Genomic DNA, 26,637 nt, shown 5'->3' with positions numbered 1-26,637 from the left:
TGACAGCCGGGCAGATGACTGGAGTTTTCATAAATCAATAACGGCTTGATTCTTGGAGCAGGTCGCGCTGAAAAATAAGAAAAATTAATCGTCGTTATTTTCATCTTCAAACACTCCGCCCCCGTGTCAATTGAAAAAATGTTGATAAATTTGAAGTTGTCGACTTGATTGACAGCGTGAACCAAAGCCTGCGCACTTAGCTTGCGCATAAGAATTCTTGAATCTGGCCGTCACCTGTATTGAAAAGGTAAGCAAATCAGTGATACTAATTTTAGCATTTTACGATAAAATCGTCGCGGATTTCGCCAAATATCATCAGTTTTGCCCACTACAATACGCTATTTATATTTAAAACTATTGTCACACCGAATTATTCATGTATTATCAAGAAATATGTTGAGAAATGTCAGCGTCTCCGGCCTCGGTAGAACTGCCAGCCTGCTGTACCTACATACCACTACGGCATAGAACGAGCATTTTCTCATGGCCAAAAATTTTCGCACAGATAAGATCCGAACGTGAATAAAAAACGTCGATTATAAATCCCCCGTTGATAACCTACGCGTGTCAACTCACGAAAACATAAAATATCGTCGGTTTATATGCGAAACTTTCACCGATCCGTCCCATCGGTGCTGAGCATCAAGTGAAATATTTCGCATTTTTGATACACGCGTTTGACAACTGTTCGCCAAATACTTGCATTTACGATACAATCGGTGTTTCAATTATCTCAACCGCAGGCCGTATCGACCGGTTGTGATTCCGTCGAATCAATAAAGATCTCAATAAATCGCACCATGTTCCAATTCGCAAGTGCATTTTCGGTCGTGGACTTGTTTGTTTGCGTACCGTATCATCTGTCATGGCGTTCATATGGCGGGCCAGCTCCGCCGATGTGGTGCATATTTCTTTTTTGCCTCGGACGTCAATTATCTGTTATATTTGACAGCGCGGTTATTCGCTCCTCGGTCATTGTGATTTCGTCGTATTTGTTCCTCGCAAATGCGCGAAACGTATCGTCACACGTACGTCCTTATACGCTGCTCAATTTATTCCCTGAATCTCTGAGCTTGGTCTGTCGGTATTATTACGATACCGAGGCGGTTTGCTGGCTCCGCTTTGGTTATGGCCACCGCCGTAAGGTGCCACGCGCCATGTCTGCCTCCTCCTTACTCACGTCGTTCGTTTCTGTTCCTCTCCCATCTGTCATCCTCTTCGTTCCACTGCTCCACTTTCTTGTTGCATACATAGTTGCTCCCCATTCATTTTATTCGCAAAACTCTTCGCCGTACCCCCCGAGACGTATCGAATTTCGAGCCATTAAATTTATTTTCGACTAAACTGGCCGTAATTCTTTTACTCTTATTTTCTTTTCTCTGATAATTTCACGTTCTCTGCCTCTCGACGAATTTCGTCGACATTCTTGCGGACGGGTATCCCGAAATTCGCGATACGTCCCACATCGGCAAAATTTCTCCCATTCGCAGGAATAAATATGATCAGATGTCGTCGTTTTCGGCATCTTTTGTATTCCTTGTTTTTACAACGTCGCCCAGAAATAAAATTTGCAAACCTTCACCTCGACGCAACGTTATTTGAATATCTGTAACGTAATACTTTGCAGAATTGAAAAACGGCGACAGTAAAAATGAGAATGAAAGTTTTGAGACTCCAGGTAATGGTGTCAGGGGCACGTTTGTACGCATTGGTTTCATTGCCTTTAGAATCGAGGTATTCACCTGAATACCTTATCTGTTTCCTTGTTAGTTTACAGTTCCTATTAAATAATCAAATTCGACGTCTATAATAATTCCACTACGGAGACACGCTCATTATTTGCAATACCTGTTGCACAATCGAGAGAAATTTTCTACCTCCCACCGAACGAAGGTGCCAAAAAAAATAAATAAATAAATAAAACATACGTATAATTTCTACCACGAATTACTCCTTCGACCGATAAGTTGCTTCATTTTTTTTCACGGTATTCAGGTCATTTCCCCTATTTTTACACGCGTTGCAATATCTTGTTTTATTTCGCAAATATTTTTTCTTATTTTTAATAGCGAACATTGCAGTCCGAGACTTATTCCTGCGAAATTCTTCTATGTTTCGATTCAATCCAGAGATAGAATGTATTCAAGACTGAAGTCCGTGATCTCTTTCCCTTCCTCTCCTTTTCTTTTATGATTTTTTCTCGATCTAAAAGCTATTTTCGAACTGCATCTGTTTACTTTTGACGATTGCAATATTACAAGTTCTTCGCGAAGGACATTTTCTGTTTCCGTAATTTTTGATTTTTTTTTGCTTTTGACGCGCGTACGCGTTATCTGGGACACATACGGACGCACGATAATAATACGCGCGAATTTTATTATCGTCGAAAAATAATTTATCGATAATTTATTATCTATATTTAATTATAAATGCGTTCGATCGAATTTTCAACGTCACGATGTACGGCAGATTCGCTCGCGTGTAACGTGGTGATTATTTAGCAATAATTACGTCTCTTCAAAACGATTCCGATCACCGACAATGAGATACAAAATTCTTCTTTGCAGCGCGAAATAATGACAGAGAAAAAAGAAACATTTTCTCTGACATATTTTTAAAAGAAACCCACGCTATATGATCAGGCAAAAAGTTGGCTGCTGCCTCTAAATTGTAAATATTCAGTTGCAGACCAGCAGTGTAGTCTAATTATGAACACGACAATACTTCTAAAAGAAAAAAAAAGTATCATTAGGGGTGACATTTGTGGCTCATCACCCCAAAATTCTTCCCGACTAACGAGTGCTTTCTACTTTTGATTTCAGGTATACCGTGGAGAATAAAAACAGAGAGGCATGTTTAGTTTTCACAAGCCAAAGGTGTATCGGTCGAGCACAGGCTGCTGCATCTGCAAAGCCAAATCGAGCAGGTAATCACGTTCCGAACGAGACATTCAGGAGGAATAATCTCCACTTTGAAAAATTTTAACCCTTTGTTTATTCAGTTCAAGGTTCACCGACAGTAAGAAGTACGAGGATGACTTTATGGAATGTTTCCAACTGCTAGAACGTCGTACCGGAGAGATATGCAACGCTTGCGTACTCCTTGTAAAACGTTGGAAAAAACTGCCAGCGGGAAGTGATCGCAATTGGAGTCACGTGAGTAAATTTTAACGAGCTTTTCATGCGAGGAAAGCACTTCTTCATCGTCTGTGTTCCCCACATTCTCCGCAGGTCGTGGACGCCCGCGCTGGACCCGGAATAAAGTCTCTGACGAAATTCAAGTCAAAGAATAAAAAAAAGCTGAAGGAGACCCAAGACAAGCATGAGAAGATCATAAAGAAGAAGCACGTCTATCTGAAACCCGATCGAGACAGGGAACAGAGTCCTGCGATGAGCGACGAGTACACCGGTTGGTGTTACACGATTCTACTGCCCATCGATTCCAATAAACTCTAGGTATTCAACGTCGACTTTGTCTTTGCAGAAGATTTTCTACCCGGTGCTACGGGAGGAGGAGGAGGTAGCAAGAATTCGAGCAGAGCGGGCAGCCCCGCTGGAAGCGACGACGGTTCAGCAGGAGTGAAACGACTGGCGGACGACCAAGGTGAATCTGGAATAAAGAGACGGCTGCCCCAACTACCTGTCAGCGGTTTCATTGACATGACTTACTTCAAAAGGTAGGATCTGTCCATGTACTTGTTCCAGTCCCAGGCACGAGCTGGTGTCGGAGATCAGGTGGACGACTGCGGACCAATTTCTAACTTGAAATTCACGCGTACCGCTTTTCTCCTTTTCCAGGGAAACAATTTGCTGCGGAACGATATTCAAAGGTGAATACGGTGAGGTGATAATCGACCCTTCGTTGATAAAACCTTGCATAGGTTGTCTGGCCAGGCAGCGACAGAGGCAAGCGAACGCAGTGAGCAGCAGTCCGTCCCACAGTTCAGCGTCAGCTAGTCCGGCGCACAGTTCGGCGTCAGCGAGTCCGGCTCACAGCGTAGACTCCACCGTGGAAGCGACGGCGACGAAACCAGTCAGCAAATCCTTCAGCGATTCCTCCTCGGATTCGGGATACGACGAGTCCTCGAATCAGGGAGTCGGTGAGAGCAAACTTGCCAAAATTATACAAAATTCAATCCCAGTAGCCAAGCAAGAGATCAAGGCGATACCGATAAAAAGCGTCCAGCTCAAGGCGATCCCGGTCTCCGAGGCTATCAGGTTGAACTCGGATCTGCCCATAAAACTGGTCCCCCTGAAACAGGTAGAGCAAATTTTATACAAACCGATATCTCTGGCGTCTCCCGCCATCGTTACCGCGAGCAATACCAGCTCCCACCAATCGCTAAACGTCCCAGGAAATCCCCTCATCGATTTCGCTATACACGCATCCGCCAGACAGTCTATCGCTAATTAATGTCAATCTTTTGTAGAGTTTTAATTTATTTCTTTCTCATGTAGTTAGGTGGTATACGTTGTATCAATGACTGTCATATGATCGCCGATTACGAATATAATGACACGCTCGGACAGCAAAGGCTGTGGATGAGTAAGTCTCGTCTCTGATTGCGCCGCGATCAAAGGCGAGTTTCAGATATTTGTCAAATTATAAATCTTAGCTAGATTATATCGAGCGTTTGTAATTTTTTACATACTAAAAGTACGTAGTAACATAACTGTTCAACTATTGCCTAAAAAAAATTAAAAAAAAAAAACTCCGACTTTTTCGTGAGTTTCGTGCACGAAATATTATCGGATCGTCGATTATCCTAAGGCATCTGAGCGTCGTCGCGATGCGTTTTTTAACTAGACAAAATTATTCGGGAAAATTTCAAAGAAAATAACAAGAAAAATGGAAAAAAAAAAGAAAAGAAAATACCATAAGTCCAAGACTAATCGTAGTTAAATAGATGAAAAAACCGTGATGATATTGTTAATTTTCATGGAGTATAAAATTGTTACCGAAAAAAAGAAAACAAATTAAAAAAAATAAATAAATAATAAAAAGAAAAAGGTTCTCGAAGTAAGGATTGTCCTGTTCGGAACAGTTTGGCAAAGAAGAGAGAGAAAAAGAAAATAATTTTAGTTCCAAAGTTCGTTGACTATTATTATTATTATTTTTTCGTCTTTTAATATTAACTACGATTATCGATAATATATATACCTCTATCTACTCACGGTAGTAAAATGATGTATCATCCACAGCTCGAGTTTTCTGAGACAATCTATCGTTGCAATTTTGCATGTGAATATTGTATAGGTATTCCGAGATGCCAATCAACTACTTTGATATTTGGGTCCAAGAAATATAGTGAACTCAATTATTTGAAGAGATCGTAATTTATACGTTTTACCAGATGCATTTTGAGGTGAATGGCGTCAAGCTCCATGACACTAAAATTAGGTGACTAAACTTAATGATCAATGTGTTCGGGTATTCGAGCTATTATCCGATTATATAGCAATAATAAAAGGTAATTTAATTGTAGTTAAATACTGAAGTCTGTCGAATGTCGAATAGTAGTATCGTATATATCCGTTACGATGATAACACGGTATGTGTGTATTCATACGCATTATATACCGCAGTATTAGTACAGTGGAAAAGCGATGCGTAGAGAGAGTAAGGAAAATAGATCAGTTTTGAATATATTCTCCCGAGGTAACGTCGAATCGAGTGTTAAGTTTAGATGTACGTGCCGAGATGTACAACTTGCGGATAAAGAATAGTTGAGAAGCGTTGGTTCCTAGTTTTGGAAGATGAGTGAGTTCGTAATCAGACGAATGCAGACAAAGCACAAAAAAGCATCGCCCGAATATCGCGCGTTGCCAAAAATCCGACTACCTTCTACGTTTTGGGGTGATTGCAAAGATATTAATTGCTCAATAGGGATAACCCAGGCTTCGTACTTAACCGGTTTACGCCATCGGAATGATGAAGTTATTTTCCGATTTCGAAAATACCTTCATTAATTTCCTCCCCCTGTTCAACCGAGCGTAAAAATATTTCAAACGAATCTCCATCGCGGTACAAGCTGAGGAAAATTAATCGATTTAAGTTTTCTCGCAAACACCTTCAACTTAATGCACAAACTACTCTAAACCTGATTATTTTAATTTCTTTTTTTCATTTTTCATTCTATCTTCTCGGATCAAAGATATTATTTTCTCCCCTTAACAATTAAGATGATTAAGATTTTTCCATTTAATAACTTTGTAATCGAATCTCCGCGTTCTTCCACAGTTGCGTATCGTTAGTTTAAAAACAAAAATATATATCACGTCTATACTTACTGCTCATCTTACCCAGGCTCATTGACAATCGTAAAGAGGCGAAGGAACGTACGTATGATAAGTTTCTACGCTTGGAATCAAACATCGAATCTTTGATTTGTCGGGCGACAACATGGCTAATCTTGTTACCTGACAAATTCTTTTATATTTTCTTTCAATTTTATATTTCAATTAAAAGGCTCAACGATCTCTTTACGGTTAATATAATTGTCCAAGTGTGTCGACACGAGAGAATATCAAATTTCACATCTTATACAAGCATGGTGAATTGCTTTTTTTTTTTTTTTTTCTGTTCATCCTAGAAAATTCCATGTTATTCGATCATCGATCCTTCGGAGATCTATTTATTTTTCACAAAACCAAACAAAACGATAGAAAAAAAAAAATCAACCATTTATTTATTTTCGTCAATCTATTTTTTAAATTCCAAATGACTTAAATTTTTAAGACTTGTGCAAGGATAAATTTTGTAGCCTAACGGATGGTTCGATGCAAAATAACCGATCGCCATGAAACGTCGTCGCGTTCGATGTCAGGTAAATAAAAAGTATGAGAAAAGTCTAACGTTGCAATTTAATCGTGAGCACCGATGAAAACTTGAGATAAAGTCTCACATATTCCAATTCATATTGCAAATGAAAAAGACAATACTTATTTCAAATATTTTCTCAACTTATGTACGACGTCTTAGGTAGCAGCGTGCACCTTGTGCAGATACATACCTATAATAATTATTTCAATTATTGAAATAAAACGTCCTCGTTAGATATACGGCAATTTTTATATAATATTAAAAAAATATCTGTTCTTTTTTTTCTCTCCTCTTTCATTTTTGTATCATGTTCGCTCTTAAGTAATATACATAAGCATCAATCAGCAGCAGCATTTAAAGAAACGAGTAGATACTATTTAAAAGAAAGAAAGAATGAATAAAATAATATTGTATATTATTAATTCCTATTTTGGATCTAACCCGTTTGATTTATATATATGTAAAAGCAAAGTAAATAACCAAAAATTTTTCAAGACTCACTTGTCCATATGAGATCGTGTCAGAACTCAGGATATATTATAATGGGAATAAAGTCATTGAAAAGAAGAATAGAAAAAATCGGTCATTTCTTCGAAAGATGAATGACGAATTGTGTGACGTTACGTGAAATCAAATATACATACATATAATACAAATGGTGCAATACTGGTTACGGATCAAAGGCTTTGTTTTAAATGTAAAATTATGTACTATGATCTCAGTAATCGTATGTATGCGATAGAAAAGAAGAAAATATTTATATCACTGTGCAATTTAATGTGTAGTAATATCGAGAAAAAAAAAAAATCAACAACAACACAACACAACAACCGAATACAATTCTTGCAATTTTCTGCAAATATTACACACAAACATATATCTTCTCTCATCTCTCATTCTCGTATCACTCGAGCTGTACAAAACTAAACTAATGAGTGCCAAGTTGTAATTTACGTAGTACACGAACTAAATATTTGTAATAAAATACAAAAAAGAAAAGAAACAAAAAAAAAAACAAACAAACAAATAATAATCTCTTTGATATGAATATTTCTAATACTCTATGCCGATACGATGTCTTCGTACGTAACCGCAGAGCTTCTGGAAAGATTTTTACTTACGGATAAACTAAATGGAGCTGTCGAATTATTTTCTAGAATATTATTTGGTAAATCACTAATAAGTGACTGATTAGTGAATCTACCGATCATTACCGATACCATGAGATAATGTAAAACGGAAAAAGGAGCGATGATATAAGAACTGGTTGTATCCTTACTCCTCTACCATTCTTATCTTGAATCATATTTCTAATCCGATTAGCGAAATCAAATTATTCTTTCATTTTATCAAAAACCATAACATTATTTCGAAATTAAACAAAGACACATTGACTAATTTTTAGTGATACATATATTTTAGTAACGTCATGAAGCTAACAATATTACAAATGTAGTGATTTTCCCAGGAGATCATTACATGAACAATAATAATAACAACAACAACAACAACAGCAGATTAAAAAAACGGTTCGTTGTCATCGTAGAATTACTATACATATTTAAAATTTTAATAATGATAGTAAAAATAACAGTAATGATAATGATAAAATAATTGAATAAATAATACATTTGTGAGACTGATCGATGTATTAAGTGAATAATAATTTTTATTAAATATACAAAGTAATAGATTAAAAATGATACAAAGAATTTTTTGCCATATAAATGAAAGAAAGAAGAAAGAAAAAAAAAAGTAATAATTTTGCAAGAAAATATAACAAAAATACAACTGCCATAACTATTGTCAACTGAGCGTTGTTTGGTTCTATCCTATTATATGATGCACTTGGATTTTCGAAGAGTAATTTTTATTTGCAAATCACCAACAGGTACGAATCGGTTAACGTAGACGAAAATATTTATTCGATCGGGGCGAAATGTTGGCGAAAAAATTTTAACTCGAAGTTCATGTCCGATGAATGATATCGTACGATCAACCTGTTTCCAAAAACAATCCATCAGTCACACAAGACGAGAAATTGTATATTTCATGGTTTATGGACGCTTACTTTTTGAAGCTATAATCTTCGACCTTTGAATATACATATCTCTTTTATACTATCAAAATTCGTATCATTCGACATAAGCCTTACATGAGAAAGCTCGTTTTCTAACTATACTTTAGCTGGTAGATTAGTGGACTAGTAATATTTATTATTATTATCATCGATATTACCCACGTAGCGGATAGAGTTAAATACAGAATTTGATACTAAAAAACATATTGATAGATTGTACCAACGCATTTGAAATTCCTCATAGACAACGTCTTCGGATATTCAATGTAACAAACAACAAAGAAACAAAGAAAACTTTTCAGCTAAAAAGACTGTACAAATTTCCTGATTTTTCTCATTCATATAACAATTACATCCCATACCGTACGAATTGTTTTATTCCAATATTTTTTCTATTTCGTTTCTGAGGCAAATATTTCAAGCCTCTTCATAATCCTAAGCTCACGAGTCAGAAAAAAAAACTGTTGAGTCGAGGGAGAAATGAATTGCGTAGGGTCATAAGGTGTATAAGAAAACTTCTGATGTTAGTGTCTGAATTCTTTTCTAATCGGGATGAATAATTATTTTCTCTTTTCAAACGAATCACATTTATCCTCTCACTGCTTTAGAATTTATTTCTAAAATTTAACGCTGGAATTATTCAACCGTGCAATTGATTGATATTCCCAATCTATTTGTGAAAACGTTGATAGGTTTAAAAAGAGAAAGAAAGATAAAGAAAAAGAAAAAGGAATAGCAACGTACAATTTGTTAAGGAAGTTTAAAACTAAACGTAGCATAATATCAAATTTTACGTATATAGTGTTTGTAAATTAGCAAAAAGAGATAATGTTAAGTGATCAGGATACAAAAAACGTGGGAGACCTAGTAGGTATCAAGGCGAGGCTTTACTGGTGCAAAAAATGTGTGAGTAAAAAGTTAAACTGAAAAAATGAAAAATCCATTCGAAATAATCACCTTTACCTCTCCGTACTCGTGATTAATTGTGGCATAATAATATTGTGATCATCGACAGTGAGTTAATCGGGCAGCAATATTATAGGTCCTTCGGTTGTTTACTGATCTCTTACGGTATAAAATAAGATCAGATCGGCACAGATAGATATTTTTCGTTTTTTTTTTTACCGCAATAAGTGTATTCATTTTTCATTATGTATTTGTGTTGTGCAAATTCTATTATTATATCCACATTCTTCTATATATCATAATGATAGATAGAAAATCTTTGAATTACACATTATCGCAAGGTATATACATACATAATAAATATACATAACGTACATAACATTATACCATTTCTTTGATGATCCTCAAATAATAGCAATGATAATAATAATAATAATAATGATGATAATAAGAATAATTTTATTTTTATGATAAACTTTACGGATGCACATAACCAGCATATAATACATAGATCTTTATTTTCTACAGTGAATTTAATTCTAAGTAACTTTTATTTATAAGCGTAATCGTATAAGGTTCTTGATAATGCCACGATTATTTATCATTATTATTATTGTCGTTGTTGTTGTTATTGTTAATATTATTTGTAACGTTTGTGAACATAAATTATAATGATCAATAATATTAGAAATATTATAATATCTTATACCATGTAGCATGCTTAATGTACATTGCAGGATTTAAAAAATATTTCATTAATTTCTGTCTCTACTTTATTTTATTATTATTATTATTATTATTATTATTCTTTTGCAATATAATTGTACATACTGTGCGAAGTATTACAAAAAATATTCCATTTGTTAAGAATTGATTAAAGTATTATAGAAGAAAAAAGAAATGAATAAATGAGTGATTAATAAAATGGAAAATTTTTTCTTCTGAAAAAATAGATAAATGTTAATTATTTGTAATTGAAAATATTGTGTCTAATTTTAGTTGAATTTGCGAGAGAAGCGATCTTTGATGAGAAAGAAGTTATTGGTGCCTATTACTTAATAATTATTCAATTGATTAATCAATTAATTAGAAATAATCGGTGACAGTTGAGTAGATTAGATCGTAATTTCATTGCATTTTCAAATTCAAATCTGACATTTTGCGAGTTTTATCTCGTGGTTCGAGTTTTATCTCGCGGTGCGATTTTCATCTCGCGGTCCGACTTCGATCAAACAACTATTCAACTGTTACGAAAATGGCGGATGACGCGAAGTGCTAACGTGCTAATTGTAAGTATAATTTTGTATGAAAAATTCATTTCTATATACTTCTCTGACTTATTCTTAGCAGCGTCAATAGCGTGCGTTTGTTTGTTCAAATTAAAACCATGTTTTATTTGAAACGAGACGAAAAATTGTGATTGTCGCGCATGTCATCTTTTACTTCACGCATAGCCGAAAGCTTGGTGCGCGATTGTTGATAAATTAGTCGTATAGCCCATTTACATTGTGACATCGTGACAGAATCATCTCGAAGTCGTCGAATCTTATTTTTCTCTAATCATATCGTGCGTACGTACTTCCTAAAATTTGCTTCCGAATTTTCATCTCAAAAATTAGCATCTTGGCGATCGCCGACACGCAGATCGTGACTTGTATGCGTTGACGTGAATTTTAGCGGGGCGTTTTTCGGAGGTAAAGAAAGAATCCTGTTTCACGATTAATCATAGGATTATTCAGTAGTATATCTTAAATGATCGAACGCGTTGAATATCTTCGCGCAGTCGATCATTCGATTGACATTTTTCTCATCTGAGAAAGACGCAATTTTGAAATCGTAAAAAAAATCATTGCGCTTCTAAACTCGTCCACTTGGTGGCAGCACAGGCGATTATTCGTCCTTGTTGATCTAGAGTCAAGAAAATCTGTGGAGGCTTTGTTTTTTTTACCTACATTTTGAAGTAGCAATAATCAAAGAAAAATAAGAATCGTCTCATGACAAATTGAGAAAATGATGAATCTGATACGACCACGATTGGTAACGTTCGATGTGACGGGGACGTTGCTCATGACAGCGTTGGAAGTGCATTACACAGAAATTGGTTCGTTGCATGGTATCTCGATGGACTCCAAAAAATTGGTGACAAGTTTTAAGAATAACTTTCACAAACTGGCTCAAGACCATCCAATTTTTGGAAAGACTACCGGGCTGGGATGGCAAAACTGGTGGAGAACCATAGTATACAATGTCTTTAGAGATCAGGACAAGAACAGCAGTGAGAAAACACTCGACAAAGTAGCCGATCACCTCATAGAATGCTACGGTACCAAAAAATGCTGGCACAAGTATCCCGACACCTTGAAAATACTCAATTATTTGAAGAAACAAGACGTCGTACTCGGCGTTATATCCAACTTTGATTCTCGACTGGAATCTGTACTTGTTAGCACCGAGTTACGCCCTTATTTCTCCTTTGTTCTCACCTCCTACGACTTTGGATCCGAAAAGCCAGATCCAACTATATTCGAGGAGGCTCTAAGAAGGTCAAAACCTTATTCCAACACTTCTATACAGCCTCACGAAGCTCTGCACATCGGCGATACCTACGACAGGGATTATCTCGGAGCTAAAAATGCAAATTGGAACGCTATATTGATCAAACGGGACTCCAAACAAAAAATTGACCTGGCCAAAGCACCTGCCGACGATGTTTTTCAAAACCTCGACGACGTTCTAGTACATTTGAACAGCGTCTTTAGCAAACAAGATGAAAAATTATGTTGACCCGATGACCCAAGACAATTTTTCAGTGTTTGTTAGGTATCTGCAATTGATTTTATTCCGTTTTTAGCATGCAGAAGTTTTTCTGTATTATAGAAACATGACAGCGTATTGAATTGCCTTTATATCGGAGTAATAAGTTCCCTTGACGATGTTAGGTAATTCAGATGTGTCTACAGGTAACTGTTACGTATAATAATTTTCCTGAAATACTTTGCACGGGTCTTGAAGAAAATATTCAGTAGATGGAGTACTGAAAATAATCTTGTTATAACCGATTGATTCTAAGATAGTTTAAAATATATTGTAAGTAAAATGTAAATTGGGCTTATTCATTCGTTGATATGTGATAATTTTGTTTTTGCTCTTCTCAAATAACGATACATTTTTCCTCTTCCAAAATTATACAAAAGTTTTCAAGCACGATTTAGATAAGTATAAGCTTGAAAGTAACCGAGATTCGGTGCTCACGCTCTTTGAAAAAAAATCAACGTTTACATAAGCATATTTGCAAAGATAAAATATAACGTGGTGCAAATTTTTTTAATCGTCACAGTAATTTCTTCGAAATGAAGAAGATATTTCTGGGTGACTGACCAATTATTTAGGTGCGTCTTTGTACCGTTCAGATATAAAACAGCGTCGCATTAAAACGCGTGGGAGACGCCGCGGCATTATCATTCGTCGTTTCCGGGTAGCGAGATATCTGTATCATGTGCCCCAGAGCACATCCGACCTCTACCAGCTATCAATGCTCATTTTTCTCATTCAATTTCTCTTCAAATTCCGGCTAACTTCTGCTCGCGCTCAACGACGCATTACTCCTGGCATTATTTACCCCGCTCTACCCTTATTTGCCGAATACTTCGATCGGATCCTCCCCCACGTTCCGATCTCCTCCTCGAGGAGGATCGTCCGTACCCCCCGCGCACATTCGGCGTCGCCTTTGACTCTTTACTTCCTCAAACGTTGAATGGAATCGCACTAATCACTCTCATTTATTTTCATCGCTCTTTCTCAGCCCCGACTCCTCGAACTCCGACCTCCGTAAAGCCTGGAGTTTTTAGCTCCGGGCGAGCAAGGAGATCGGCCGTAGGCATCGCGTCGTCTCGTTGCGTCGGGTCGACTTGTAGCCGGAGGCGGGAGCCAGGGAGCGAGTCGAGGACCGACAAAGAGGAGGGACAAAGACGGAGAGACGACGAGGATTATGAGGTGAAAATTTTCATCGGCTAAGGGCGGCGGCACCGAATCTGAATCTGGAAGTTCAGGTGGGTAGGCATGTGGATAGAATATTATCGGTAAACCCTCGGCAAGAAGAGGATCGGGGACCACCTTATCTTCCTTGGACCTTGGAGGAGGCGGGGGGGGAACGCGACAACAAACGGAGCCCACGTCCGCAGGGAGAGGAGATCGTGGAAGTAAGAAATTCCCTTCGCTTCTTTATTTCTCTGTCCCTCTCCCCGATTTTCTCGCTCTCACTTTTTCCTCCTTCTCTTTCTCTCGGCAGCGTCGTCTCGCCCGTACATATGGGTACGAAAGGCATCATCGACGGATCACCACCACGAACGTTTTCTCGTCCCGTCGAACGGCCCTGCCTGCCTGCCTGCCTGCCTGCCTGCCTGCTCGGGAGCGAGGCAACGAGCGTAAAACCGAAGGGAACGGGCTGAAAAATTCTCGCAAGGCTTTAGGTGGGTTCGGTAGGTCGCTCGTGGCGAGCCGCCGCCGCTTCTCTGCCGCTCTGCCGCTTGTGGAGTCGAGAGTCGAGAGAACGCAGCGGCGGCCCGCAGTTGGAGTTCGCCAACGGTAGGGAGTCGAGTGTTTGCCGTCTGGTTTATTATCCTTCCACACTCCAGAAACTGGTGACGACTTTGCACTATCTACGGACATTGCCCCTACACCAAGTTTTAAATATAAATCACTCAAAATTCGTCCGTTTACCGATTCGTTGGACGATATCTCAGACCGGAGGATCGTCGAATATTCGTCGATAATTCGTATTCGGTTATCGTAAATTCATTTTCCGCTCCGCAGTCACAACTGTTTCAACCCTCTTCGCTTTTGGAGATAAAAATCAATCGGTTTTGTGATTTTTCTTTCCTATTTTTTTTACTCCTCGATACTCGGGAGTTCGGAAAAATAGGGTGAAACAGTTGGGTAGTTTTTGGGGTAAATGTTATTCGGTAATTTCGAATGACCGGAAAATTGAATTTTCGTTTTTCTAGTTATCTGACGACTACGAAAGACTGCGACTGACGCTTGTGAGTTAGTAAAAAGTGATCTTACTTCTTTTTCTATTTATTTCTTTCATCCGTATACGCGACTTACTGTTTTTTTTTTTTTTTTTTTTTTTTCAATCGATGGTGAATTTTTCGGATATTTCGTACCAGTGATCTAATTGACATCGGGAATACGCGCTACGTCACAAGTGGAGTTTCAAGTGTTTCCTTTTTTTTACTATTTCGTTTTTAGGTCTCCTTTTTTTTTTCTTCTTCTTCTTCTTCTCATCTCGCGTTACGCATGGGTGAATTATTATCTGGTGTGTGTTAGAAAAGCGATAATAAAACCGCGCAATTTAACAACGAATATTTCAACAGTGCTGTGAAGATGTGCGGGACGATGTGGAAGACGGTGTTCCTCGTTGCCGCGGTTTTTTCCAAATCACTATTATCAGTTCTCGCCAACCCCGAACCCTCCGACGAACATTTTTGGAACATACCGAAAATTCGAGAAGACGACAAGTGCTACGACGACTCCGGAAAACCCCAGGTAGAGACGCCTTCCTCATTTTTTTTTCAACCGAATATACCTCGTCCGAAAAAGTCAACGACAGATTTTTGAAAATCCCGGCTGCCGCGACTGCTGCTCGGTCGAAATCGGTTTGGGGCGAAAAAAAAAAAAACCGAGGAGAAGAAAGAGAGCGCGAGTAGAACCCAGAGAGAGATTACGGATAACGAAGAACGCCTGGAAGGTGGAGCCGTGGCGATTTTCAAACGCGCTTACGTTAGCACGAGAAATGTTTCGCCTTTTCTCGGGCAGTCGTAACTCCCGGTCTTTTTTGTCGACACGTCTCACGAAAGCCCGTGACCGGCGGTAGGCTGCGCGAGAATAAGAAATGAATGTCTATTTTTAGATGACTTAATTTTGGGCTTTCGTTGTAGGGACGCTAGGGTGGAGGGTTATCAGGAAAGTTCGAAGTTGCTTGAACTCGTCGCCAGATAAATAATGCTTTCGAAAGACCGTGAGCACAACCGAAAACTCGCGCGTTTCTTTCTCCGATAATTCGTTCAACTTCGATCAGAAGCCAGATGTAGTTCATTCCCGGATCGAGGGTGGACATCGAGACTTTTTTTTCTTTTTTTTTTCTCTTCTTTTCAATTCTTCCCTCGTAGCTATCTCCGAATCCAGTTTGTCGTGGGAATACTTTGCGCCCTCGTGAAACACGTTGCGCGATAACCATTCTTTTTCTATTTTCTTTTCGTTTTCTTTTTCTTTTTCTTTTCTCTCTCTAACTTCCGAGCGCATCGGTTCAACAGATGTAGAGAAACTCGGGCTTTTTCGAACGCTTTTAGTGCCCGTACACCAAGTGCTCGTACCTACACCGCACGTCAGCGTAGAGGACATTTGTCACGGGTATTATTATGTGCGTTTGCCGGCGAGACGAATTTCCAAGAATTTTCCAGATTTCTACTTCCCTTCTCCCTCGTCCTCCCGTCCTCCAGGTCATTCTCTTCTCGTCCGGTAATTGCTGAAATTTCCTTTTCCGCCGACTTACCAACCACTCGCATTGTCCGGTTACCACTGTCCCTCAGATTTTCGGCTATCTTACCCGAATTCAAATCCCAATATCCTCGGGGATTAGGGGACTTAATCGCTGGGCAAAAAAAAATTTGACCCACCGTCAGCTCCGGGTGTTCGCGATATCCGACTCGTCGAACGAAACTGGTAGGAAGAATAGAAAAAGAATCCGAGATCAGAGGGGAGCCGAAAGGTGACGTAAACTCTAGAAGCTATTCATTCGAGGTATCGCACCTGTACCGCAGTTTACAACGAAGGATAAGGAGGGCCTTGTTCCTCATTCGTATCGCTTGGAAAGTTTTAATCTCGAAATGCAACCGAACCGACCACCTCTGCAGCGCTATTGTAACGGCTTTCGGTTTATCGTTTACCTCCTTTGTTTGTTTATTATTTTTCAAATTTCAATTATTCTCTCTTAGAAAACGAGAGAACGGAATGAATCAAAGAAGAAGGAAACGTCCGCGAAAACGGAACGTGAAATTAGCGGGAAATAATGCAGAGGATTATTTTTGTTCGATCGCCGCCGCGTCCAGTCGGTCAGAGTCCTGTCCTCTGAACGGCGTTGGAATATTCGCGCGCCGCACTCTAAATAACGCTGACCGTTGCGACAGAGTTTCTTTCCCCCTGCGGCGTCGCGCGATTTCCGATCGATCGAGGGGAATCCCTGAATTGAAACGTTAGAGTCGTCGTCTCGTTCGTGACGAGAGCGTTTTTTAAAATTGATAAAAAAAAAAAAAATTGGGAAGAAAACTCTCCAGATATCGAATCGGAGCTAGGCGCACGCACGCACGCACGCACTTCTCATCCCACGTGTACAGCGACGCTGAGTTTTACCGTCAGTTTCTCGTTGATACGAATACTCGTTTTTTCGCTTTCAGAGATGCATTCCTTCGTTTTTGAACGCTGCTTTCGACGTGCCCATGGAGGCGACCAACACCTGCGGGGAGGGTGGCATCCCGATAGAATACTGCAAGCAGACCGGCGTTCAACAAAAGTCTTGCGATTATTGCCGAGAGGGTGATCATCCCGCGTCATTTTTGACGGATCACGATAACAACGACAACGCTACTTGGTGGCAGTCCGAAACTATGTACGAAAGTATTCAGTATCCGAATCAGGTCAATCTGACGCTTCACCTCGGTAAGTAGTTTTTTTTTTTTTTTTTTTTTCTTCTTCCATGATGACGATTCTCTGAGAAATTTTTACAGCTTCCCCCTCCTTCTCTCGTTGACAATTTTCAATTTTATTCGTCGTACCGAACCGAGATCTACGAGGAAAAATTCGTCGGGCAAAGGCGCAACTTGAACGAGGCGATTTTCGAATCGAGTTAATATTTTATTTCACCTGTCGCTCGCCGCAAGACTTTTAAATCGCCGATACAAAGTTGTGCGCCGGATCTGTACGCGCGTGGCGGACCTCCGGGTAGGCCACGCACGTGCTCCTTCCACCGGTTATTTTTTTATTTGTTTATTTTTTCATATCTGTATTATACTCCATTGATTTCGTGCGATTCGTTGGAAAAGAGATTCCTGCGTCCGGAATCTCGGAAATAGGAGGCGAAAAAGAGGACCGAGAGAAATTTTTATACCCTACATTTTTTATCGAAGGAACATTCGAATGGGAACTGCGAGTACGGAGATTACTTGGAATATATTTTACTTTATGTTATGTACATCCTTTGAGATACGTTTGTAAGAGCTGCGATACAGCGACGCCGGTCACAAGAGATTCATTCATTCGTTATTTTATGGATTGAAATAAAAAAAATAGTCGATTAAATATATGAGGATATAAAAATCGAGTAAAACGAGACGCAAATTATGAATAGGATCGAACGATGTACCATCGACTCTTCGGCAATGTTCGCTTATCGTATCGAATTATTCCGCTCTGTAGAGCGGATAGCGCGCGATATTTCATTCATTTGAACCCCATCGCCGTTGAGAAAGTTAAAATGAGAAGAAAAAAATTTTTCGCACACCAAAATCACGGCGACGAGGATCCCCTCGTGCCCATCAGTCGTCAGATCAATCAGAAATTGGTCGTACTCCGGATTCCGACGTCCGAAAAATCGCCACCAATTGCGATCGTTACTTCGTTGTTATTTTAAAAAAATTTTCGACGAGAGAAACGCTGTCCTTCCCGCCATCGTAGCTGACAGTCTTCGGTCGACGTTGTTTTTAACGCTAATAAATTATTTCAGGCAAGACCTACGACATCACCTACGTTCGGGTACTTTTCGATTCGCCGCGACCGGAAAGTTGGGGTATATACAAGCGGAAGAACGAGCACTCGCCGTGGCAGCCTTACCAGTTTTACTCGGCCACGTGCCGCGACACTTACGGACTGCCGGATTTCAAGGAGACCGTGCGCGGCGACGACACCAGGGTTCTATGCACCTCCGAATACTCCGACATATCGCCGCTCACCAAGGGAAACGTCGCCTTCTCCACCCTCGAGGGAAGACCCTCCGCCTTCTTCTTCGAAGCTAATCCCGAACTCCAGGTGAGCCCCGGTTTTGTTTGTTTCCGCCAGGATTCGGCGACAATCACGTTTCGTAACGACGCGCGCGCGTTTCTCGTCGCAACAGGAATGGGTGCAAGCCACGGACTTGAGGATCACCTTGGACCGTCTGAACACCTTCGGCGACGATCTCTTCGGTGACGATCAAGTGCTGAAATCCTACTATTACGCCATAGCCGACGTAGCGGTGGGCGCTCGTTGCACCTGCAACGGACACGCCGGAGAGTGCGTACCGAGCACAGGAGTCGACGGATCGAATCGTCGCGTCTGCAGGTCGACAGAGAATTTTTCTCTATTTCATCTTTTATTTTTTCGACGCAACCCACGTTGCGGTGAATGACGATAAACGGCGCTCTTATTTATTCATTCCTGTCTCACAGATGCGAACACAACACCGCCGGACCGGACTGCAACGAGTGTCTGCCGTTTTACAACGACGCTCCTTGGGGACGAGCCACGACGACGAACGCCAACGAATGCAAACGTAATCACGATTCGAATTCTCGCAATTTTCTTTATTTTTTCTCTTTTTTTTTTCTTTGCTTTCAAATTTCAATCCCAGTTTTCATTCGGGATCGGACAAGCCAGTCGCGATGTCGTCCGGTTGCGGATCGGCCGGACGTTCCCTCGTTTCCCTTTTCATTTTCTTTTCTCTTCTTGTTTATTTTATTTTATTTCATTTTTTTTTCTTTCTCTCTCTCCCACGTATGGAAGTAACTCCCGGCCGATTCTACCTGCGGTACGAGTCCGGAGCTCGGTTCGCTTAGAACCCCATTGTGTGCGACGCGTCGCCTTATATGGAAAAGTAAACCCGCTCGCTAAACGAAACGAGAACAACACGATCGCGAACGAAGTACGTTGTTTTATTCACAGAAACTCGCACGCTGAGAACACCGTGAAAACCGAACGCGAATCCCAACGATTTTTGGATCACCTCGAACCTTTTTAAGAAAATACGACCGTTCACTGCGCATTTTGCGAATTCGTTTTTCCCTCTTAGTTCTTTTTTCCGAAACGCGCGCGGATCCCTACCGCTCTCCGTAGATTTCTTCGGGACGCCGCAACGCCTCCCGCGTACCTGGGATCCCCGTTCCCGAGGGACGACCGTCGTCCGCGGCTCTTGTCTGTCGCTCGTTGATTCGTCTGGAATTATGGCTCATGGAACACATTTTATTTACGTCGTTTCAGCGTGCAACTGCAACGGATATTCGGACAAATGTTACTTCGACAACGAGTTGTACAAGGCTACGGGACACGGGGGTCACTGTCAGGACTGCGCGGCTTACCGTGCCGGCGCCAATTGCGAGAGGTGTCGTGAAAATTTTTACGAAAGACCTCAGGACGGATACTGCATACCCTGCGAGTGCCACGAAATCGGTAATACGATCCGATATATTTCTTTCCCCCTTCCTTTTATCTGTCGAGTCGTGACCGACCGGTTCGAAGCTCGGCTATTGTTTCCGGTCGGTCTTATCCCGGCAACTCTGCGAACCACACAGCCGTTAGATGCGTACTTTCACTTTGGCGATAGGTTCGAGGAGCCTGCAGTGCAACAGCGAAGGGAAATGCCAGTGCAAGCCCGGCGTTACCGGCGAGAAATGCGACCGCTGCGCTGCCAATTTTTACAACTTCGGACCGTTCGGATGCACGTCGTGCGAGTGCAACGTGGCCGGTTCGGCCGGCAACGTCCCCAATTGCGATCCGATCACCGGGGACTGTCAGTGCAAGGAGAACGTCGAGGGTAGACGCTGCCGAGAGTCAGTATATTCGAATAAACTTCGGCCCCTCGAAAGGACGGAGAAATTGACGAGATTCTCTCTCACCCGTCGACATTCTTTGTTCTCGATGTCTCCAGGTGTCGACCGGGATTCTTCAATCTCGCCTTCGGTAACGAGTTCGGGTGCACACCGTGCTTCTGCTACGGTCACTCGTCGGTGTGCGAGACCGAGTTGGGTTACTCCAAGGTCGTCGTGGAGAGCATGTTCGCCAGGGGCACGGAACGCTGGACCGCCGAGGTCGCCGGCAACCACATACCACTGAGTTACGATTCCCTGACCCAAGCGATAACCGTCAACGCACCGGATCGTGACAACGTCTACTTCGTCGCTCCCGGTAAACATCTTATCAATCGAGTCGTGGGCGTCGAGTCGCCCTCCGACGAACCTTTTTTTAAGTCGCGTTTGACATGCAGACAGATTTTTGGGCGACCAACGCGCCTCGTACAACCAAGATCTGTCCTTCAAATTGAGACTCGGGGAGAGAGGTGCCGCCCCTACGGTTCGCGACGTCATCCTGGAAGGACGAAACAGAGAGCAAATCACGCAACCCATATTCGGACAAGCCAATCCATCACCTTCGACGGAGGTACGATAATTTCGCTCGTCCGTCCGTCCGTCCCCCCCGAGTTTCGAACAACCGTCTCCTAATTTTGTTACACCTTCTCCTTCGCAGACGGCGGAGTTCAAGTTCAGGTTGCACGAGCACCCCGATTACGGCTGGCAGCCGAGACTCTCCTCGAGAGATTTCATGTCCATTCTGTCCAATTTAACGGCTATAAAAATCCGCGGGACTTACACCCATAAAGGTAGCTACGCAAAAAAAGAAAATCTCAGATTTTTCGCTCATTCTTATCTCACGAGCCTAAATTCCTCACTCACTTCGATCCGGCTTCGCTATAGGGAGAGGGTATCTGGACGACGTTATGTTGGAAACGGCGCATCGTGGAGCAGCCGGTGAGCCAGCTGACTGGGTAGAGCACTGCACGTGTCCCCATGGCTACGTGGGTCAATTTTGCGAATCTTGCAGACCCGGTTTCCATCACGAGCCCCCGAACGGCGGTCCTTTCGCCCAATGTGTGCCTTGCAACTGTAACGGTCATGCCGAAATCTGCCAAGCCGAAACTGGTACGTCCTCGAAAAGTGGATTACGCGGTAATCCGTGGCGTCGTTAGACATCGGGGGAAACCTTCGATGAACTCCTTGACTTTTTTTTTCACAGGCCAGTGCATCTGTCAGCATCACACCGCCGGAGATAACTGTCAGCACTGTAAACGTGGATATTACGGATGGCCGCTAAGGGGAACCCCGAATGACTGCAAGCCCTGCCCTTGCCCGGACCAAGGTCATTGCATTCTCCTCGGAAACAATCCTGACCCAATCTGCACGGAATGTCCCTTGGGGCGAACAGGTTCGTGTAGTTTACGTTACGATGCAGATACTTGTCCAACGGTTCTCGAACCAGTTAACGTCGAACCTGAACTCCAGGTCCTAGGTGTGAAACTTGCTCCGATGGATTCTACGGTGACCCAGAAAACAACAGGCCTTGCAGGCCTTGCGAGTGCAATAACAATATCGATTTGAACGCGGTGCGAAACTGCAATCCGTTGACGGGCGAGTGCTTGAAGTGCGTGAACAACACAGCTGGTGCCCACTGCGAAGAGTGTCTAGCAGGTGATGGATTTTTCATTTTTTTTCATCACGTCACGCTAATTGCTTAGCGTTTATCATTTCTCCGACTCGACTGTGGAAATTTTTGCTAGGCTATTACGGAGACGCATTGTCTGACGTAAAGGAAGATGGCTGTAAATTATGCCAGTGCTATGGCCCCGGTACACAGGAACTCGAAGACGGTGGTATACTCCCTTGCGAACAATTGACCGGTCATTGTAAATGTAAGGCACATGTAACCGGTCGAAATTGTGACAGATGTGAGGACGGCTACTACAACATCTTTAGCGGAGAGGTAGTTTCGCTACACTTGCTTTCTTTTTTTGCAAGCCAAACTCGCACTTTCGCAGATATTCTCATTTTGATGCATTCTAGGGCTGCGCTCCTTGTAATTGTGATCCGGAAGGGTCGCACAATCGAACTTGCGACGCGGTTACGGGTCAGTGTCAATGTAAAGTCGGTGTCACATCACAGCGGTGCGACGCCTGCCTTCCTTTCCAGTATGGCTTTGGCAGGGAAGGATGCAAGCGCTGCGAATGTGATAACATTGGTTCGCAAGACCTTCAGTGCGGGCCGGATGGCCAATGCCCGGTGAGTTTTTGCTGCTCGGTCATGAAGGATATCATTTATTTTGCCTCCATTATATCCTAGTGTCTGCAAAATGTGGAAGGTCGTCGCTGCGACCGGTGCAAAGAAAACAAATTCGACAGACAGCGTGGCTGCGTAGAATGTCCCCCGTGTTATAATCTGGTCCAGGACGCCGTAAGAATTCACCGAGAACGTTTGAACAATCTGGAAGAGACTTTGAAGAAGATCAACAGCGCTCCTCCCGTCATAAAAAATGCCGACTTTGAAAAAGAAATGCAAAACGTACAACAACGTGTCAAAAATCTTTTACAAAGTGCCAAGAAAAGCTCCGGCAGTAAGTCACTGTCTGATCACATTTTTCAACTCCTCAATTTCTTTCGCCTTTTTCTCGAAAGAAAAAAAATTATCGACCACGGATCTGGTTAACCACGTCTCATTCCAGGTGAGAAGAAAACTCTCGTCGAACAGCTGGACGACCTACGCGATAAGTTGAATGAAATCGAAAGATTATCTCGGGAAGTAGATTCAACGGCTTCGGATGCCAATAAGACGACCGACGAGGGCCGTTTGAGTATCGAAGAAGCTGAAACTGTGCTTGACAACATTCACGATCAGTTAAACGTACGCCAATTTATAATTTCAGACAACTATGATTATTCGTGAGTTTGGAATATTTCGTGATCAACTTCTGACACATTTTGATTTATGCGCAGAGAGCGGAAGCATATCTGGCAACGGAGGGTCGCACTGCGTTGAACGAAGCTAGAAACCGTGCCGAACAAGTTGGTCAACAGAACCAGCAGATGACCGAAATCGCACAAGACGCTCGTGTCCTGGCTGACATGTAAGTCGCACTGCGTACGAACTTTGGTTCGATAATTGAAACTAAGATTAGCACGTGGGTAATTATTCTAGCAATACAAATGAGGCGAAAAAAATTCATCAACTTGCTGAGACTGCCCGCAACACCACGCTAAAGGCTTACAATCTAGCTAAACAAGCCATTTACAAAAACGCCAACATAAGGTGGGTATTCTTTTTTTTTATACCGCCATCTTTTTTCTAGTTTTTCTAAATCGAATTGATTCCTGTAAACCTTTTGAACAACCAGTGACGAAATCCAAGCCCTGGAGATCGAACTTAATCAGCTCGAAGACAGATTTAGAGAAGTTAAAGAACTTGCAGCCATCGCAGCCAACAAGTCAGCCGCTGTTCTCCAGGAAGCTCTAGTGATTTCGATCGTTAATCTGGACATTCCATCCATTGATATCGCCGAACTTCAGGCTCAAGCCGAGGACATAAGCAACGAGGTAGGATTTCTGGATATTCTTTCCCCGTAATCACATGCGTCCGACAACATGTCTTCAGTCTATAAACTCTTCCAGGGATTGAGTATAAAAGAACAGGCGCAATTGCTGCTCGCTAACAACGACGAGTTACTCAAAGAAATGAACGATAAGATTTTGAGCAGCGAGAAATTGTTGGACCGAGCCAGAGAGCAGCAGGCAGCCACCGGCGAACTCCTTATGGAAGCGGACGCGGCTAACGTGAAGGTCGACGATGCCGTAAAACGAGGAGATCACACGCTCAAAGAAGCCCAAGAGACGTACAAAAAACTGAGCGGTTAGTTTCTTTTCGAATTCTTCCTCGTTTCTTCGCAATTGAAGTCCACGTCATGCGACTCCACCGAGGGTATCACTCTTTCCTTTTATTCGTAGAATTCGATGCCGAAGTACAGCGTGAACGACTCCTCGCTCAAGAATCTCTGAGGGATATCGACGTGATTAGAACCTTGATCGAAGAAGCTGTCGAGAAAACTAGAATAGCAGACGTAACTTTGAACGGTGCAGAAGCGAACGCGGGCAGAGCCAGGGACATCGCTAAGGAGGCGCAGGTCAGTTGCGAATGCCAATATTCTTAGAAGTATCGTGATTACTTGTACCGAACGGATAATTCGTTTACCTCAGGAAAATTATGCGGACAAAGCGAGTCAGAATGCGAACAAAATCAGGATGGAAGCGAACCGGACGAAATCCCAGGCATTCGGTTTGGGTCAAGAAGCTGAAAACCTGCGAATCAGAGTCGGGTACACGGAGAGTCTGATCAATCAACAAGAACTTCAGGCAACTAAGGACGCCGAAGTTACCAGTGAAGTAAGTCACGGGGGCGTCTGAGGTGGCCGCAAAATCGTAAGTCGTAAAATAACGTTTATCCATATTTATGATATCAGGCAAAACATAAGGTCGGGCAATCGAAGACTACCGTAAGTGTAGCTTCTCAAAAAGTTGATAAGGCGTTGGCCGAAGTAGCGGACATCATGAAGGAACTCGAGGCTTTGCCGGAAATAAGTAAGTTGGGTTTGAAAAAAGTAGGGAATAATTTTTGATCAGCGTTTAAGAATTCGACGTTACTTCAGACGAGGCCGATCTGGACCGTTTGGAGGAAAGACTCCGCCAAGCCGAAGAGGAAATAAAAGCCGCTAATCTGGATCAGAGAATCCGTTCTTTGACGGAGGCAAAGAACCATCAAATTCAATGGGTAAAAAATTACGACGAAGAAGTTCAAAGGCTCAGAGGGGAAGTAGAGAATATTGAAGCCATTAAATTAGCCCTTCCAGAGGACTGCTATAAACGAGTGCGTCTCGAACCATAAACTCCCCGGCCAATACTTGACAGTAAGTACGTAAGTTTTACATCTCGTTTATTTAAATAAAATAAGAGCTGATGAGTCGTACGCTATGTAACTTAATATATATAACTAAGATTAACAATGTTTCTCGAGTGAAGACGGGGGGAGATAAAAGTGAATGCGTGTAACATTCAAAAGAAAATACCAAAAATTAACGAGGAAAAAAAAAAGAAATAAAAATTTTAAGCGGCGTGCCTTGACGGATGGATGGTAATTGATTGCGAATAATCCGATGTTATTGTCGAAGTTAAAACTCGGCGCAAATTGATTCGAACGAAAACCAAGTTTATTAATTTTTTCGAAACTTCCTCTAAAGAAAAAGGTTAAAAAAAAACTTGCAGTGGGAGAGAGAAACAAAAAGTTTACTTTAATTACGACTAGATTTTATTGTTTAACGGATAAGTTAAAATATACTTCCTTTTGTATTTCCTTGGAGTCAAGCTACATTTTTTCCTTTTTCTTCTCATATTTTCTATTTTTTTATATTAATTATAAAAATCCTTGCAATCATGATTCATACCAAAGATTTAACTAATAGACCGTTCCACACGATTTGAAATTTTCAATTAATGAGTGCTTACAGAAAATTCTCGGAGCTCTGCTTTTCCCGAAACATTTATCTTCTGGAAAATTAATTGTAGTTGGTGATTTTCGATTTCTTTCAAGCTAACCAAGTGAGCAATCGAATCAATTATTAGTCATATAAAAATTTAAAAGCCGAAATACATACCTGTCCGTAGCAGGTAATGCTTTAGGGATTTGCAACGCCACTGCTACTTAGCTATTCATATTACTTAATGTTAATTTAAGACTTTTGACTTATGTAAAATAATATAAACAACAAAAAACACAAAAAGCATTTATATAAAGTGAATAGTTTAGTACAAAAATGTAGCACTTAAAAAATAAAAATAAGCAATTATAAAAGCGCTTATACTTTTATAATATGATTAATATAAAACAACCAAGATGATGAAACAATTTTCTATAATCGCGAATTGCGTTCCA

The 26,637-nt window shown here is 41.3% G+C and overlaps 3 protein-coding genes across 8 annotated transcripts; all 3 read left to right on the top strand.

The window, feature by feature from the left end:
- Positions 1-60: 60 nt before the first annotated feature.
- LOC105693296 (SIN3-HDAC complex-associated factor) lies at positions 61-9,731 on the top strand. Of its 2 annotated transcripts, none has more exons than XM_012413130.3 (6): positions 61-247; positions 2,823-2,926; positions 3,002-3,155; positions 3,231-3,408; positions 3,484-3,676; positions 3,798-9,731. In XM_012413130.3, the coding sequence occupies exons 2-6, from the start codon at positions 2,853-2,855 to the stop codon at positions 4,411-4,413; spliced, it is 1,215 nt and encodes a 404-aa protein (XP_012268553.2). In that variant the 5' UTR covers positions 61-247; positions 2,823-2,852; the 3' UTR covers positions 4,414-9,731. The 2 variants fall into 2 exon arrangements, with proteins under 2 accessions (XP_012268553.2, XP_048515393.1); XM_048659436.1 differs by lacking the exon at positions 61-247 and adding an exon at positions 267-1,028.
- A 1,289-nt stretch (positions 9,732-11,020) lies between these two features.
- On the top strand, positions 11,021-26,559 carry LOC105693271 (laminin subunit gamma-1). Of its 5 annotated transcripts, XM_012413091.3 has the most exons (28): positions 11,021-11,097; positions 13,611-14,007; positions 14,097-14,277; positions 15,184-15,355; positions 17,263-17,524; positions 18,588-18,889; positions 18,975-19,180; positions 19,288-19,391; positions 20,096-20,284; positions 20,439-20,664; positions 20,763-21,019; positions 21,099-21,271; positions 21,359-21,491; positions 21,586-21,810; positions 21,905-22,093; positions 22,171-22,356; positions 22,446-22,648; positions 22,729-22,944; positions 23,005-23,275; positions 23,384-23,562; positions 23,655-23,785; positions 23,857-23,967; positions 24,053-24,251; positions 24,327-24,564; positions 24,660-24,835; positions 24,909-25,094; positions 25,172-25,289; positions 25,358-26,559. In XM_012413091.3, exons 4-28 carry the CDS (start codon positions 15,194-15,196, stop codon positions 25,591-25,593), a joined length of 4,878 nt encoding a protein of 1,625 aa, XP_012268514.2. In that variant the 5' UTR covers positions 11,021-11,097; positions 13,611-14,007; positions 14,097-14,277; positions 15,184-15,193; the 3' UTR covers positions 25,594-26,559. The 5 variants fall into 5 exon arrangements, with proteins under 5 accessions (XP_012268514.2, XP_048515382.1, XP_048515384.1 ...); XM_048659425.1 differs by lacking the exons at positions 11,021-11,097; positions 13,611-14,007; positions 14,097-14,277 and adding an exon at positions 14,374-14,392; XM_048659427.1 differs by lacking the exons at positions 11,021-11,097; positions 13,611-14,007; positions 14,097-14,277 and adding an exon at positions 14,427-14,448.
- On the top strand, positions 11,688-12,911 carry LOC105693266 (rhythmically expressed gene 2 protein-like). The gene has a single exon (XM_020856535.2). The coding sequence runs from the start codon at positions 11,819-11,821 to the stop codon at positions 12,590-12,592; it is 774 nt and encodes a 257-aa protein (XP_020712194.2). The 5' UTR covers positions 11,688-11,818; the 3' UTR covers positions 12,593-12,911.
- Positions 26,560-26,637: the final 78 nt, after the last annotated feature.

This window comes from Athalia rosae, chromosome 8, assembly GCF_917208135.1.
Source record: "Athalia rosae chromosome 8, iyAthRosa1.1, whole genome shotgun sequence".
Taxonomy (NCBI): Eukaryota; Metazoa; Arthropoda; class Insecta; order Hymenoptera; family Athaliidae; genus Athalia; species Athalia rosae.
The sequence above is the reverse complement of the archived record's forward strand: the minus strand, read 5'-3'. Positions and strand labels throughout refer to the sequence as shown.

Excerpts from the sequence above, each read along its gene's own strand:
- LOC105693296 (XM_012413130.3), top strand. The coding sequence starts at position 2,853 with ATGTTTAGTTTTCACAAGCCAAAGGTGTATCGGTCGAGCACAGGCTGC. Across the intron at positions 3,156-3,230 it reads GTGATCGCAATTGGAGTCAC|GTCGTGGACGCCCGCGCTGG; the intron begins GTGAGTAAATTT and ends CATTCTCCGCAG. Across the intron at positions 3,409-3,483 it reads GATGAGCGACGAGTACACCG|AAGATTTTCTACCCGGTGCT; the intron begins GTTGGTGTTACA and ends TTGTCTTTGCAG.
- LOC105693271 (XM_012413091.3), top strand. The coding sequence starts at position 15,194 with ATGTGCGGGACGATGTGGAAGACGGTGTTCCTCGTTGCCGCGGTTTTT. Across the intron at positions 17,525-18,587 it reads CAATCTGACGCTTCACCTCG|GCAAGACCTACGACATCACC; the intron begins GTAAGTAGTTTT and ends AAATTATTTCAG. Across the intron at positions 21,811-21,904 it reads AATCTGCCAAGCCGAAACTG|GCCAGTGCATCTGTCAGCAT; the intron begins GTACGTCCTCGA and ends TTTTTTTCACAG.
- LOC105693266 (XM_020856535.2), top strand. The coding sequence starts at position 11,819 with ATGATGAATCTGATACGACCACGATTGGTAACGTTCGATGTGACGGGG.